The sequence below is a fragment of the Coenobita brevimanus genome, chromosome 40 (genome assembly GCF_032717465.1).
Source record: "Coenobita brevimanus isolate Jiangsu-jjx chromosome 40, ASM3271746v2, whole genome shotgun sequence".
Taxonomy (NCBI): Eukaryota; Metazoa; Arthropoda; class Malacostraca; order Decapoda; family Coenobitidae; genus Coenobita; species Coenobita brevimanus.
In genome coordinates this window covers 54,455,331-54,473,023 of record NC_136993.1, presented here as the reverse complement: position 1 = coordinate 54,473,023, position 17,693 = coordinate 54,455,331, and the positions used below count along the sequence as shown (strand labels likewise).

Here is a 17,693-nt window from a genome sequence, read left to right as displayed (position 1 = left end):
CAATTCCACTGCTGGGCGGGTGCACAAACACTTCCACAAAGCGCAATGGCGCACCGTTGGCTCTGGTGAATATCGTTTCCCCACTGCGCACCGCATGAGACCATGCGCAATATTGCACTTTCGCACCTGCCTTGCGCACCTGTCCTGTGGATTGCGCACTGCCCAGTCCAAGGGGCACGTGGTCTTGGGAGCTTCCGGTATGTCTGGACAAGGGATGGGGGAGGCTCGGGCAGGTAGCGAGGGTTCTGCTGGGGGGAGGTGGGAGAAACGGAGGATAGTAGCATTTCTTAAAATGCTTCAGCAGAGATAATGTATTTTAATATTTTTTTTAAATTTTTATTAGTAAATGATAAATTAAAAATACATTATTTATTAAGAGTAGCATATGCAATTCATTAAAAAAAATCATTAAAACATATTATTTAAATCAAATATCCAAAGCCTAATAATTTATTAGGTCTGGATATTTGATTTAAATAATATGTTTTAATGATTTTTGTAAGGAATTACACATGCTGTTATATATCTATATTGAATTATTAAATAAAACGCCTTGCGAAAATGCAGATGAAAGTAAAACTGGCAACATCACAGCCTTTGTTTCCCTGTCCCTCCACTTCGCAGCCCGCTCACTCCTCTGTTTGAACTTCCACAAGTGAAAAAGTTACTACTGTACATGACAGTATTGTGATATCAGCTGTAATGTATGGAAGTGAAGCTTTGACTTTGTTGAAGGGACAGAAGTCATGAGTGAGAGCTGTGGAAATAAATGAGTTATCTGATAGGAGCATGTGGAGTTACATGGAGAGACAGAATGACAAATGAGGAAGTGAAGGATCGTTGTGGTGTGGATGTGGATGTGATAGGCAGGGTTAGGAGAAACACACTGAGGTGGTTTGGTCATATGGAGAGGATAGAGAGTGAGACTAACGAGGAGTGTGTATGTGAGTGAGGTGGAGGGGGGGAGAGGGAGGGGGAGGCCAAGGATGAGATGGAGGGATGGAGTGGAGAAGTAAATGAGAGAGGGGTGTGTGAGCTGGGAGCAGGGCAGTAAAATGGTAGGGGACAGGGTGACATGGAGGCGACTTGTTGCTTGTTTGTGGCCAGTGGCCACCCCTTATGGGATTAAGGCGTGTGGCAATAGATAGATAGAATTATAATAAATAAAAGTAAGTATGCTATTTTATTTAAAAATCTCAATATTTTACAGTAATTCCCACAAATATATGCAAATGGTTTGCGCTAGTGCTTTGCGAAATTGCGCAAGCTAAATATTAGATTGCGCACTTGCCCAAAGTACAAATAATAGAAAATAATAATAATAAATAAAATTATGTATGCTATTTTATTTAAATATCTCAATATTATACAGTAATTCCCATAAATATTTGCAAATGGTTTGTGCTTGCTCTTTGCGACATTGCGCAATCTAAATATTTGTCAGATTGTGCACTTGCGCTTGGGCGAGGTAGTGAATTGTGGATTCCGCATTGCACTTGCGCAAGGTCCTTCTTCATTTGGGCTGCTCACCACTGCCCAGTTCACAACCAGATATCTCTCCTTAGGTCCACAAAAATCACCCAGTGGCAACATGAACGGTACCGCCGGAATTATCGAAGGTCATGGAGATACGTGGCTTGTGGAGCATAAATTTAAACTGAAAAGAAAAATGTGTAAATAGCAATTGAAGAATGGAAGTTTAGGAGCTCAATTAATAAATTTGTGAAAATAATATAACAGAGAGAACCCACACATGCTTCATGGCAGGTACGGTACAGAACCTGCACTGGAGCACATTGAACTCACTAGAGGTTGGACCTAGTTTTTTCCCCCCTCTAGTCACTTATTTTGCGATGAATGTGGGGATTTTGATGTAAATTTACACTTGTGGGTTCTGTTGCATGGGAAGATTATGACATACACTTGAACAGAAAAGTATCCTTACTCAGGGGTCCGATGGCTACGAAGAGGAACACTACGAGTCTCGTAAGCATTGGTACTCATGCATGGAGGACATACGCTAATAAAGATGTTATTTCCCATTTAGCTCGACTTTCTACGTGATACAGTCAAGCAAAAATTATTTTACTAGGATGGATATATTATACTCATTACAAAGATAGCCTGAAGCACTATGAGAAGGTAATTACGTTATGAAAAATTGCCATATAGGAGTCGATGGTTGCCATACAGCAACTAAATGAAATGCCGATATATATCACAAAGACTGTGAAAAACAGACGCAAATATTTTATCCTTCATGTATTGAACGTTGTATCAAGGACCGAGAAAGAACACTTGCAGTAGTAATACAGTATTCATAAATCATCACGCATGATTGAAAACGTGATAATTATAATACGTTCGACAAAGGCTTTCGGCATCACTTCTTAAAATAAATACAACACGCCCATACTTCTAGTTACTATAAGGATTGTTTCTGAGGAGAGTTTCCAGGTGTCTCAGGAATTTCTACACAATGCTTCAAGTGTGCTTCACGTTCGATATGGATGCAATATGTCATGGCTGTGTCATTTATCTGTCTGTCTACATGTATATATCTATCCATTGCCAGACGCCATAATCCCGTAAGGGGTGCCCATTTGACTTTGAGTTATTTGTTGTACGAGGAGGGGTACTCAGCCTCCACCAACCCAGTTGTTGACACATAGGGAGCACGTATGGTTTGGTTACATGGTTACCACCCAGCGTTGTAAATGGTTTCTTGGCTTACAGGAAACCATTTTGCTTGTCACTCAATGTAAAGCCATCTTTAAAGGAAAGAAAACAATAAGAAGTGACAGGAAAGATAGGAGGAATAGGAAGAGAAGAGGGCAGGCACAGAAAAAGAATGATAAAGGCTAAGGAAGAAGTAGGCAGTACGGTACTACATCAAGTGAGTGGATATATTTATACAATTGTATACATCCATACCGATGCATTTATTAAATTAAATGACAGGATATTCCTCCCCCATCCTATGCAAAATCATAACTAATGGATATTCAGGGTTACCAACAGTTTCCATGGCCCCCACCTTTTTTTCATTGTCTTCTCTGTTTGTGTCATATTGTTTAACAACATTGTAAGGATACTTCTCAGTGCAAGTGCACAGCCATAGGCTTAAAAGACAGTTTCATGATAGGCATCTGTTCATGACTATGAGTACTGTGTTAGTTTTAGTGTGCTAGTATTCTTCAATACCACTCGAAGACGTTACATTAATTTGGGCTTTGCTGTCTCCTATCGATTTAATTCTGATTCAGAGAGGTTCTCTGAACTTGGAGGTTTGATGTAGTCATTTTTTTTTTCCGAACTGCAGAGACAGATATAGCGGTCGAGAACCTCTGCAGTACGAGAGGCCTTACTTATGTGTAATATTATTGTACAGTGGTGGCTTTGAAAAAATGGATTCGGCATCAAAACACAAATTTAAACGACTTAGGAAATAAGACATACAGACCACTCAGAGTTGTAACAATCTTCTTACAGACAGATAATATAAAAATACACCCGTCGACATAATTATGAACCTGCTACATGTCAAGTGGCTGGTTGGCGACTCCTGGTAACCTGCCGTGGTAAAGTGTAGATTTCTGTGAATGAACTTTGTCACTTGTAACGGTGGTCCTGACTGTCTGCTGTAGTTTATGATGTAGTTGTTATGGAAAAAAGGAACAATCGTTGGTAATTATGTTTGTACATTTCTTAAATAATTATTTGTACTTGTTCTCCTCACAAGCTTCTTTTTTTGAAAGGTTTGAGAGAATTTTATTGGAAAGAAAACACCAGATTTGGCAGTATCTTACTCCGATGCTTACCACATGATATCGTAAGACCAGCATGAATTTAACATTTGGTCATTCGAATTCATGAGGACTTAATGAAAATGTCACTCCCAATATATACATTAATACATTCTTATTGTTAAAGGAAGGCTGCCACAACATAATGAAGATAACTAGCTGAAACAGTGGCAAGAGTTTACCACCCTGCTGTGCCACCTCCACCCACAGTAGGCAGGTGCCCAGTCGAGTCGGGGTTGCCAAGTGTTCCATTCCATATCACCTGGACATACGATACACTTCTACATTAAAAATAAATTTGTTAGTTACAGAGAATGTTACCGTGAGCTGTAAAGCTAGCAAATCAAACCCTGTTTGAGCCCTGTATAAAAGTGATACATTTCCATGCAATATTAATATTACAGCTTGTTTAATATGCAACAAGGAAAAGGCCTATTTGGTGCAAAATAATATCAATGATTCTCCATGCGATAAAATATAAATAAACACTAAGTCATTGTTTTTACTGACATGTGTTGGATGAAAACTATGGGAAGACAGAACTAAAGTGATTGTTTCATGAACCCGCAATCCTTCACGTACAACTTGTCACAATAAAATAAACTTGAGATATGATTCCCATGCATGTAGTTCATGATATCGTTAGGTACTGGTGGTGGCGAGAGTGAGTGGTACTAGATTACTCTTAGCCCAGTAAAGGTTACTGGAAACAGAGCACAAAACGATTCTGAACTGAACACATTCGAGCTGTGGTATAGGAATCTATCAATCAATCAAATATTTCCTGTGGCAACCCACGGGATGCATAGGGCCTCGATGAACTCAATCCACTAAAATATGTCTCATGCCATCTTCTTCAGGTCCCACCAACACTCCTTCCCTGTTTCTCTTTTCATTTTCCTCAACCAGGTTTCCCTCGGCCTACCTCTGCCTCTTCTTCCTCTAGCAGTCCACTCTGACACATCTTGTATGAAACTGTCTTCTTTTCTCTATATGTGTCCCAGCCATATCCGGCGAGACAGTCTCACATACTCGTATTTATCAACTGGTTCCACTCTCGTAATATCCCTTACTCTTTCATTTGTAACTCTCTCTTGCCATTTTACCCCAAGAATCTATCTCAGTATTTTATTCTCAAATCCTAATACTTTCTGATCTGTTGCAATTGTACTGTACGTTAACTCATGCCCATAAAGTAAAATTGGTCTAACCATGGACTTGTAAATTTTCACTGTAGTATGTACCGACAGCATATTATTATTCCAAACAGATTTCAACAGCTCGCCAACCCTGTCTAATCCTCTCCTCAATTTCATTGTTTAATGACCAAAGAATCACACCTTCTAAAACTGATAAAGGTAATTTGTCATAGATGGTTTGTCTAAATATGAAATAATAGGGGTGTGGCAACAGCCTCAACGTAGTGGAAAGATCCGAACAAGTTATAGTACACCAGTATGGGCATTGGGACAGAGCACATAGTAAAACAGTGATACAGAGGATAACACTGAGGAAGCTGAACAAATTGTGGGCTGCCAGTGATGAACAGCGTGTTCCATGTATGCTCGAGTAAACTTTGATTCACATACACCTTCGATAATGGGGAATTTTCAGTCACAGTAAATAATAATATACATTAATTAATTGACTGAATGAAAAATATGCATTTTATATGATGCGTCCCATCTGAAACAAAACATTATTTGCAATTTAAGAAACTAAACATATTTTTTAAAAAGGAAAACTATCATTAAAAAAAATGTATTTATAGAGATGTTGCAGCTGCAGCAATAAGGCACCTTGCTGGTCTGAAGTCGGCACACCCAACAGTAACAATACCAGAAAATTTGAAGAAACATGACAAACATAAGTTTGCGATCATTTTCATTTTCTTCATAGCAAGGGACATCATATTCTAATCCTTCGTACATAAGTCGATATATCAGACACACAAGTATAACCGATATTATAATAACATAATACACAATATATATATATATATATATATATATATATATATATATATATATATATATATATATATATATATATATATATAAACGTGACTGAAGATATTTTGATCAGTGTGTGTGTGTGTGTGTGTGTGTGTGTGTGTGTGTGTGTGTGTGTGTGAGAGAGAGAGAGAGAGAGAGACAGAACTAACTCACCTTTTATGAAACTTGTTGGAATGATTGAAGGCCACACCATGGAATAAGCTTATTGTTTTTAGAAGAACATGTCAAAGGTTAAGGATACAGCACTAGTTCAAACCTGACCTACCATGATTTTAAATTGATTTATACCAAATCTGGTGTAACGGCTGCGGGTAAGGCAGGAAAGAAGACAGTTCTTTTGACAACATATCAGGGCCACGAGGCAGGATCAAAGTTCGACCCCAGCGCCTGTGAGTGAACTTATTAACTAAGATAGTTTTGTGGGTGAGCCAAGGGAATTACAGTGTTCTTTAGAACAACAGGGGAAAGTTCATGGTAATATGACAAAGTCAACATAAACAGTTTTAATCTGATGTAAACGAAATACTGCTGAAGTTTATTTGTTTTAAGTAAAGCAGGGTTCAAGGGGATTGATTACGAGAATTATCCGCAAAAGAGGAAGGTCACAGTGCAAAGTTATGTGTTCAGCCCTATTATTCAAACAGTATTAAATCAATTTTATTCATACTTGGTGGAAGAACTGAGAGACTGTCAAGGATAAAGAAATTTGACTTTGATAACAATACGTAAAATATTGAGGTCAGAGGAAAATATCGACTCAGTCTTGACCCGATTTAGACCAGAGCTGGAGGATGGGCTGAGGTAATTTCATGAAAGAATAAAATAATTCGATTTTTCAAGTCAAATCTTTAACCCTGATACCAGTGGGAGGGAGAGGGTGTTGCACTCTTTGAGTGCTCCTTACATGTTATAATATATGGATACTACTGTGTTACAATACAGGTATTATTATTATATATATATATATATATATATATATATATATATATATATATATATATATATATATATATATATATATATATATATATATATTATATGCATGTTTATATTTAATAAAAACAGTAACCTTATTATAACCAGTACCTTATAGGTAATGAAGGGCGTAGCAGACTCTAATGTATCTATACATATTACAGGTTGAAAACAGAGCAGGAGCACAGAGTAACCCCACACATACTCCAGGGGTAGAAAAACCAGGAATGTATAGAGACAACCAAAAATTATTGGCGGCTAGAACCCTGAGGAAAATGATAACAACAGGCATGTTTTGTGAGACTCCAGTTTAGCAGTGTTCAACAGAGTAAGCTGAAAGAAATAGACATAATTAGGAAACCACAACTTTGTCCGCAATCTGTAGATATGAAATACTGAATCAGAGATCATTTTTAATCAACAAGGTATTACTAGGGACCCTGAAGAGTCAGCAGCAATAACATAGGTCCGGGGTCCCAGCCATCCGAGTGGCATGATCACCACGTTCATTCCAGGTAATCTCTATTAAGTGAATAGAAAAGTTTTATGAAATTTATGAAAATCCTAATTAGGAAGCATTATCTTCCGTATGTTTAAAACATTACACATTCACCGCAAACTTTTTCTTTCCAAGTGTACTTCTCTATCCGCTGCCCAATTAATAACCTTAACTCTAAATTGTGCAGACCAGTTTTTCCAGCTTCACATCTCTAAGATTCACCAGAGCAACTCTAAACATTGCTTCAAATAATCCTGCAGTAATGTAAATAGACTCAGAGGACAGTGTAATACCATACAAACTACATACCGCTATTGCACTTCGGGAATACCTCGGACGCAAAATCATTGATTATTGATACTGTGACATGAGCAACTCTCCAGACCCACCCACCCCCGACACCCTCCCTCCTACCCACAGTTACCAGACATGTGGGGTCTGGCTGCTGCTTCCTGACTAATCGTCGACCACCAATGCTCCGAAAAGTGGGTAATGCGGAACTTTCGCTGACTGTTACATGTTTTGAAATATTTAGTAGCTTCCATACCTCCTTCCATTTTTTTTTTTTTTTTTCATTAAGTTATTTTTACTTTCTCGGTCTGTAACTTCAGTTCAATACGGACGTGTAAATCGAAGGAACCAAGATGAGTGGCCGTAGGTTCGTTACATAAGGAGAGTCCTTTGGAGGATTTTATATGGTCGGATCAACCTTCGCTGGTACAGGAAAAACTTTATCGAAATGTTTTTTGTTGTCTTACCCAGGTTGTTTCAAAAAGCATTTTTTTGTTAATTATGTTTGTTGAGAATGTTCCGTAGTCAAGTTGGTCTTTAATGATACCGGTACAAAGAAATTTTGTCATGTTTTCATTTTGTATAGCCTTATGTTTTTCATTGCTAAAGGCGGTTATATACTGGTATAATTTCTGTGCATTATATTCATATAAATGAAGAAAAACTTTTCTTCCCCCAATTGTAATATTTTAGTTGAAAAATCAATATTTTTTTTAATTCTCACTTTCAGAATGAATTAGTAGCCTTTTGACTACTGTGCCTAAGTAATCTCCGATATCTGCAGTTTACATTTTTCCATACTTTTTCAGACACCGATGGAAAAGACACTTATAGTGCTCTTTTCCTTGCTTGTTGGGGTAATCAGCTTCCAGCATACATACAGGCTTTCATCATTGGCAATAGGTAAATTCCTGCTACGTGAATATAATTATGTAATACATTGAACTGATAATGATCTTTCAAGTATTACAATGGAAGAATCCGTATTCCTTTAATTGCAGACCATGGAGATTACCTTCCCTTGGCTGGTGTTTTGGATGCAGTTCTTCATCGCCTGGAGTCTCGCTGTTCGTTGTTATTCTTTACCCAGAGCAATTCTTCTGCTGCTCAGCACTTGGTATGTACACACACACACACACACACACACACACACACACACACACACACACACACATATTTATATATATATATATATATATATATATATATATATATATATATATATATATATATATATATATATATATATAAAATTGCTGTTTCTGGACAATTGTATTCAACTTCTGGGCAACCATTCATCTATCTATCTATCTATTGCCAGACGCCTCAATCCCATTTGGGGTGGCCACAAACAAATCGCCTCCAAGTCGCCCTGTCCCCCGCCATTTCACTGCCCTGCTCCCAACTCACACACCCCTCTCTCATATACCTCTCCACCCCATCCCTCCATCTCATCCTCGGCCTCCCCCTCCCTCTTCCCCCCTCCACCTCACTCATATACACTCTCTTCGTCAGTCTTTCACCCTAAATCCTCTCCACATGGCCAAACCACCTCAGTGTGTTCCTCATAACGCTTCCTATCACATCCACATCCACACCACAACGCTCCTTCATATCCTCATTCGTCAGCCTGTCTCTCCACGTGACTCCACAGGCTCCTCTTAAATAACTCATTTCCACTGCTCTCACTCTTGACTTGTGTCCTTCCAACAATGTCCAAGCTTCACTTCCGTACGTTAGAGTTGGTATCACAATACTGTCATGTAGTAACTTTTTCACTTCCATGCTCACTTCCCTGTTTCTTATCACTGCTTTCAAGGAACCAGCAACCTTTCTTCCCTGCTGTACCCTTTCAAGCACTTCACCCTCCAAACCTCCATCCTTACTCATCACACTACCCAAATACTTAAACGTGCTTACATTTTCCAATTCCTCACCATCCAACCTCGCTCTACATTCACTAACTTCACCTCTCTCAAAGACCATCACTTTACTCTTCCCTACATTCACCTTTAGGTTCCGTTTCTTACACACTCTCTCAAACTCATCCACCAAGCCTTGCAGCTCCCCTTCGTCTTCACTCAACAACACAGTATCATACTGAGAGATTATATATTGGTTTTGACACCTTTTCTGCGATGCATTTCTCTAAAAGCTTCATAAATATATTGTATTAAAAGAAGTCACCTGGTTTAAGGAGACAATAGTTATATTACCTAATATGGCAGAATAATAACCATTATCATGAAATGCTACCACAATCTCTCAACACTAAAAAATAATACTTGTTGACCCATATAATGCTTTACACCACAAGCTATTGGAAACTTCTTGTATCTTCCACTGGTAGCTCTTAGAATCACTCCAACCGCTTCAATATTGGCATGCTGTAGATCAGTGACAGCCATCTTACATACACATATACAAGCCGGTAGGCAATGATGGTCAGCTCTAAGTGGATCACGCTTTGTCAGTGACTGGAAGTGAGTTTCGACACTCAAAGTCATTTCTATATGGAGGTACTCCAGTGCAACGTTCGCCCCAAGGATCATGGTCTTGGCTTAATAATCATCAAAGCCTTAGCTTTTCGCTCGAGCAAGGTCGTGATTTTAGCGCTTTTCATATTTTCTGCACTTGATAACCTTTGACTCCTGACCTGGTTGATATATGTCATGCATGTACGAAGCACACTTGTAGTACAGATTAAAGTCTATAAGCATGCAAAGTTTCATTCGATTCCATCCATTCTCTGTGGAGCTAGGGAACTTGAGATTCACGGAATGGCCCACCAGAGGTACAACTTTTAGGTGGTGCTGCTAGCGACAAGAAGTGAGTTTCGACACTAAATGTCATGTTTATATGGAGGTACGGCAGTGCGAAATTGCACACGAGAATCATGGTCCAGGCTTAATAATCTTCGGAGCCTTAGCATTTCACACGAACATAGTTGTGATATTAGCTATTTTCACCATTTTTGCATTTGATGGCCTTTGACCCCTGACCTGGCCAATGTAGCACATAGGTCTACGAGTACTAGAGAAAGTTGTAGTACTAGTCAGTGTCTATAAGCATAGAAATTTTCATTCAATTTCACTATGCCACGGAGGAAGTAGGGGGACACTTTTAAAAACCGGTGCTGGTTGCTAGGGAAGCTGAGGCCAATCTTCACAGGGTTGCCACTCGAACTCTAGAGGAAAGAGGGGAGAAAAGGATGGCACACTTTTGGTAGGGAATGACTTCAAGATTACGTCTTAAGAAGTCAGAGCTTTCTGCGCTCATTAGTAATGCTTCTACAGCTCAAAACGTGGAAAGTACGAAAAAACTGGGTTTTCGGTCGCTGCAAAGCAACGAGTTGTTGCCTAGCTGCCAAAACCTTGCGGACATAAAAAGGTCATAGGCTGGCCCTTGTGTCCAGGTTTAGTCGAAAGTGAAGTATGGATAATGAGAAAAGAATGGATCTAATGTAGAATATAAGTGAATGGATATACTATACTTGTACTGGTGGAGTCCGATACCTGAATAATACTTGTTTCTGGGGCACTCTCACTTGCTTGACAATATTAAGAAATGGGGATTGCAATGGACAGTCACTCTCATTGTGATGGATATTGTCGTGTACTATTGAATTAAAGTCAGATTTTTGTTTTTTTACAGTTCCAGAATGATGCAAGTAGCCTAAAGCCACAGACTGCCGCTGTGTTCAGAGTAGACTTGGACGGCTATAACAGTGACACGAATCAAACACATTTCTCCCATCTGGTTGCTCAGGCTCGGCAGGTCAGTCAGAGCTCCCGCATCATTGTTCAAGCGTGCAAAATATATAAAATGACGATTTAAAAAAAACACCGCTTTGCTGAGGAGGAAGTTAGGTAACACATATCTTGGGTAATAGACGTCATGTTACTGGTTAGGAAAGAGTCATCTTTTCCGTGTGAGATCTCCAATATGCTAAATAATCATCACTTGGAAAGAGAATAGAATGTTTTCGTTACCACTTCGCTGTATTATTTATCTTGCGGTGAATAGAATACTGTGGTCCTTATGTGCCATAAGGTAAATAAGACTTCATCCTGTTGGAGGTGTTTAGCCACACACACACACTGCTGTAAAGGTGATTCGTCATATTTTTCAAGGATGCATCGATTCCCAAAGACTGAAACTGGTAGGAGGCTCATATACTGTGAAGCAGAGAAACAGTGAAAAGTCTGATTAGAGGAAATAGAGCTTAGGCTGCAAAAATGATTATTGCTTCCATGGCCGGGAGCCATCTGAGTGTGCCTTGCACATTACGGAGGTTATTCTCTCAGGCATTGAAGCATACATTCCTTTCTCATATCTTTTGACTAACGCAAGAAAGCCTTAGTTTAATCACGCTTGTGGTAATGCTGTCCACAACAAGGAGAGGGCCTATAAAAGGTAGGAGAACCTACCCATCCTGAATCACATCTTTTTATTTTTATTTTTTTTATGTTTCTGCCCGGAATCATATTATGTCTGTTCTTCACTCTGCTTAAAATAATATCATTTGTACTAAATACTCTCAACTCTTCAACTCGAATTCTACCCGCTCCTTCTGGCACGTTGCCAAAAACCTTTCTAACAACTTTACCTCATCATCCTTTCTTCTCCTTTTCTAGTCTGATGGCTCTGTAGCTATTTCCTCTATTGGTGAAGCAGATCTCTTCGCTCAGACTTTCTACTCCAATTCCACCTTAGACGACTCCAGTGCTGTTCCTCCATCACTTCCCCCCTCTGACTTCCTCATGCCTGACATTAAAATCTCTTCAGCTGGTGTATTTTCCGCCATCACTGGCCTCAGTACTAACAAGGCATATGAGCATGATGGAGTTCCTCCTGTTGTCCTCAAGAACTGTGCTTCTGTGTTTACATCTTGCCTAGGTAAACTCTTTCTCCTTTCTCTATCAACTTGTACCTTTCCTTCTTGCTGGAAGTTTGCTCTCATTCAGCCAGTCCCAAAGAAGGGTGACCATTCCCAACCATCTAATTATCGTCCAGTTGCTTTAATATCCTGTGTCTCAAAAATTTTCGATTCTATACTAAACAGAAAGATTTTAAAGCATCTTTCCTATCACAACCTTCTTTCTGATCGTCAGTATGGGTTCCGTCAGGGATGCTCCACTGGCGATCTTCTCACCTGCCTTTCAGACTCCTGGTCATCCTCCTTTCGAGATTTTGCAAAAGCTTTGCCATTCCACTTGACATCTCAAAGGCTTTCGATCGAGTCTGGCATAAATCTTTATTTTCCAAATTTCCCCTCTTATGGTATCTATCATTCTAACTGTGCCTTCATCAATAGCTTCCTTTCTGGTCGTTCTAAAACGCTGTTGTAGACAGCCATCATTCTTCTCATAGATCTATCAACAGTGGTGTTCCTCAGGGCTCTGTCCTATCATCAACTCTCTTCCTTTTATTCATCAATAATCTTCTAAGCTGTACATCTAACCCTATCCACTTGTACGCTAATGATTCCACCCTTCACCTTTCCATTCTGTTCCTGCAACGACCACCCCAGCAGTTACTTCAACAGACAAGGGATGAGGCTATGGCACTCCTATGGCACTCCTAATGTCTGACTTGGCTCGTAGCTCTGACTGGGGTAAAAATAATCTTGTTTTTAATGCATCAAAGACAGTTTTTACACCTATCAACCCGGCAAAATCTTCCACAGGAGTAACCACTAATGTTTAATAATATCCAGCTCAATCCAGCATCATCCTTGAAAATGCTTGGGGTTTCATTTTCTCGAGATTTATCTTGGAAGGATCATATTACATCTCTGGTAAAATCTTCTTCCAAGAGATTAGGTGTGCTAAGCCGACTCTGTACCTTCTTTACCCCTGCACAATTATTGACTTTATACACAGGATTTATTCGCCCCTGTGTGAAGTACAACTCTTATGTGTGGGGAGGCTTCCCACGTACAGCCCTTCTTAATAGGGTGGAGTCAAAGGCTTTTCGTCTCACTCTCCTCCTCTTACTGGCTCTTTCAACCTCTGCCTTTTCGCCACATTGTTGCCTCTTTATCTCTTTTCTATCATTACTTCCATGGTCACTGCTCCTCTGAACTGTCTGCTTGTATCCCTCCACCTCTACGACGGGTGCTACACACCCGTCTAGCAACAAACTCTCATCCCTTTTCTGTCCAACTCTCTAATGCAAGAGTTAACCGTTACTCCCAGTCCTTCATTTATGCAACAGGTCAGCTCTGGAACTGTCTCCCTCTGTCTGTATTTCCTACTTCCTATGATCTCCAGTCTTTCAAATGCAGTGTGTCCAGGCATCCCGAAAGGAACGGATCTTGAATTTGGCTCTCTTTTGTATTTTTTTTTTTTTTTTTTGGGGGGGAAGGAACTGTTTTCGGGCTCCTAACCTTTGGTTCCTTCTTCTTAGTATAAAAAAAAAGGAATAAAATCTTTGGATCTCCCAAAATGAAAACAAGTAATTAACTTCAATCCATGGATGAGCATGTGGAGCTGTTCTCAATAGGGTGGAGTCAAAAGCTTTTTGTCTTATCAGCTCTCTTTCTCTTACTGGCTCCATTCAACCTCTGTCTCTTTGCCGCACTGTTGCATTATCTCTTTTCTATCGCGATTTCATTGGTTGCTGCTCCTCTGAACTGTCGCTTGCATCCCTCCACCTCTAAGACGGACGCGTAACACCCGTCTAGCAACAAACTTTCATCCCTTTTCTGTCCAGCTCTCTAATGCAAGAGTTAACCGTTACTCCCAGTCCTTCATTTATGCAACAGGTCAACTCTGGAACTGTTTCCCCATGTCTGTATTTCCTACTTCCTGTGACCTCCAGTCTTTCAAACGCAGTGTCTCCATGCATCTCGAAATGAACGGATCTTGACTTTGGCTCTCTGTTGTATTGTTTTTGTATTTAGCTTGGAAGGAACGGTTTGTGGGCCCCTGGCCTTTGGATCCTTCTTTCTTGCATTAAAAAAAAGAAAAAAAAGAATATATATATATATATATATATATATATATATATATATATATATATATATATATATATATTTATATATATATATATATATATATATACCATTGTCTGCCTGGTGGATTCTCTCTCTCTCTCTCTCTCTCTTATCCAGTTATCATTAGCATTCACTCCTGTAATAGCTCTCGTTTATCCAGTTGTCATTCGTTTTCATTCCTTTCATCTTCCAATTTTTACCCAGTCCTCATTCGCATTCAGTACTCCTGACATGCACTCGTGAATCAAGACGTGTTTAGTTGTATTTATTTACTATTTCTCAATCCGAGAACTGCTAACTGGTAGCACTTGAATCACACCTTAGACGCCAAAATAGACTTGGAGGAGGGGATACAATCTGGCCGCACTATGGGGTGGTACTACCACTCTGAGGCCAGTTGTGTTAGGAAGAATTCTGCCACTGTATTCCCTGCGTGTCGTAAAAGGCGACTAAAAGAGGCGGGGTGAGGGGACTAGAGACCACTTCCTCTGTTTTTTAGTTCCTACAATGAGACAGGGACTAGAAAGGGATGGGAGATTGAGTTATCCCCGTACTCTGAAGATTGGGTCTGTGAATGTGCGTGGATGTAGCACAATAATTGAGGCTAAAAGGGAGGAGACTGGGAGAATGTTTGTGAGAAGAAAGTTGGATGTGTTAGCTTTGAGTGAAACAAATATGAAAGGGAAAGGTGAGTCTAAGTTTGGAAGTGTGACTGGAAGGATGTCAGGTGTTGACAGAGGAAGGGCGAGAGAAGGTGTGGCCTTGTTATTCAGCCAGGGAATGCAGCAGTGTGTGACTGACTGGAAGACGGTGTTATCGAGACTGATGTGGGTGAAAGCGAAATCTAGACGTGAGTTGTGGATACTTGTGATTGCATATGGGCCTCGTACCGAAGGGGATGCAGAAGAGACGGAGTCTTTCTGGAATGATGTTGCTGAGTGTCTGCAGAGTTTTGGAGCGAATGTGAATGTGGTAATGATGGGAGATCTCAATGCTAGAGTGGGTAATGTAGTAGTTGAAAATGTAGTTGGTATGCATGGTGTGCCTGGAAGAAATGAAAATGGGGAACGAATGACAGGGATGTGTTGAGTAAGAGATGATGATTGGAAATACCTTGTTTAAGAAGAAAGATATTTATAGGTAAACATAGGTGAGACAGGAGGGTGGAAGGGTTGTTGATAGAGCATTGATGGACTATGCGGCTGTGTCCAGGAATGTAATAGGAAGATTGTTGGATGTGAGAGTTTTGAGAGGGGAGGGTGGAGGTATGTCTGACCACTACCTGGTGGAGGGAAATTTAAGAGTAGGTAAGAGATGGGTGAGAGCTAGGAGAGTTAGGTGTGGCAGGGAGGTTTTGAAAATGAGTGAGTTGGATTGTCACGAATCAATTCGCGACATTTCCCTTTTGTGAGAAGCCACGAACTATTAGTGGAAAACTCACTGTGTATCGCTCAGTTAACCGTTTCTCTCTCCATTTCGGAGTATACTTTTCAAAACATTCGTCACCGTTTTCAAAAGTGACCGATTTAATGCACGTCACTAAGTGCTGTACTGAGCGATACTATTGTTTTTTTATTGTTCGCCCCTGCTCATTCGACCGTTAGAAAATGCGGCCGAGTGCTCCGCTTTTCTTTCGCACGACTTGGGCAGTCGAGTGTTTGCTGTGACGGAGAGAGGTCCTGTGCTACAGAAGTGAGAGTAGAGAGAGGTCAGCTAGTACCCAGACTCCGCTTGACACAGCCCCCAGACTCCCATCCTAGATTTGGGTGATACACAGCATTCATCGACCGGTATTTCCTTTTGTATAATCCTAGTTTTAAGAGCTTAGTTAAGGTGTTTTTCCTAGGCGAAAGTATTTAGCTTTTGTGTGAGTGAGTGAGTGCGTCTCATTGATTTGATTTGAATTGTAACGTTAAATTTATTTTTTGTAATCAATAAATTTAACAGTTCCTTTCTTGAGCTCAGTGTAAAGTAAAATCTTGTTTCATTTAATCCAAATTAAGCTTATTTTCCATATAGCTCCTAGCTTGCATAAACGTTTGCTTTCATAACTGGTACTTAGACCAGTCTTGTTGTATTAACTTAAAATCCGTTGTGCCAGGAGTTAATGCATCAGCAAGAACCTGATGTTATTATTATTAGTATTAGTTATTTATTGTCAGGGGTGAAGTAACTTTCTCCAGAGGCTAACAGTACAGTAATTCAGCAATTGTGAGTAATTAGTCTCTGCTGTGTACTGTTGAGAAAGTTTATAAATTCTCGTTCTTAGAGAATCTTAGCAAGTCAGCGTAAAGTAATCGTTGCTTGATGTAGCAAGACAATCATTGTCTCTGCTCTTCAATATTATTGAATATTAATATCAATTTAAATAACATTTAACCAATTATTTCAAAATTACCGTGATATTATAAAAACCCCGTGACAATTGGCGACCTCATTCCAGGATATTAACTCCTAACCCTAAAGCTATTCACGAGATAGTGCTCACTCATTCATATTTAGGTATTTATCATTAAAGTTTATAGACACAAGTTTACTGGTGTTTACCGTTAATTTAGCAAGTGAGTTTTTGCTTTATTAATCAATAGAGTACTTAACTCTAGTTTATTTTTGGTAACGCCAGACGATTTTATTCGCTCCTGGGAAGTCGGCGTACCCATTGTGTTTATTATTGAGTCTTCCCAGTCATTTACATTTTTGATTTATTCTTTGCCAGTTAACTAGATAAGACTGGTCACCACTAGCTTGTGTCTGTATTCTTTATTTGTATTATTAGCATTCGTTTGCGAAGCAGTCAGTGCTCAGTTTCGTTTGCTTAATAAATTAGCGCCATGGCAGCCAGTGCTTATGTACAGGAAGCCAAAGATATGGGTCTCACTGACCCAGAGAAAATACAGAGTTACGTTCTCTCACGGTTTAATTACGAGCAAGAACGTGAGAAAGACGCTCGTGAACGTGAGCGAGAACAACGCGAATACGAGCGAGAACAGCGCGAATATGAGCGAGAACAGCGCGAATATGAGCGAGAACAGCGCGAATATGAGCGAGAACAGCGCGAATATGAGCGAGAACAGCGCGAATACGAGCGTGCCGAACGTGAGGCACGA

The 17,693-nt window shown here is 39.8% G+C and overlaps 1 protein-coding gene across 1 annotated transcript in view; it reads left to right on the top strand.

Annotated features, from left to right (window-relative positions):
- LOC145397108 (uncharacterized) overlaps positions 1-17,693 on the top strand; it is a 54,859-nt gene that overhangs the window by 9,361 nt on the left and 27,805 nt on the right. The window contains exons 2-3 of the mRNA XM_080270310.1: positions 8,588-8,703; positions 11,241-11,363. Of these exons, the coding sequence (XP_080126436.1) occupies positions 8,588-8,703; positions 11,241-11,363 (239 nt within the window). The remainder of the gene's footprint in view (positions 1-8,587; positions 8,704-11,240; positions 11,364-17,693) is intronic.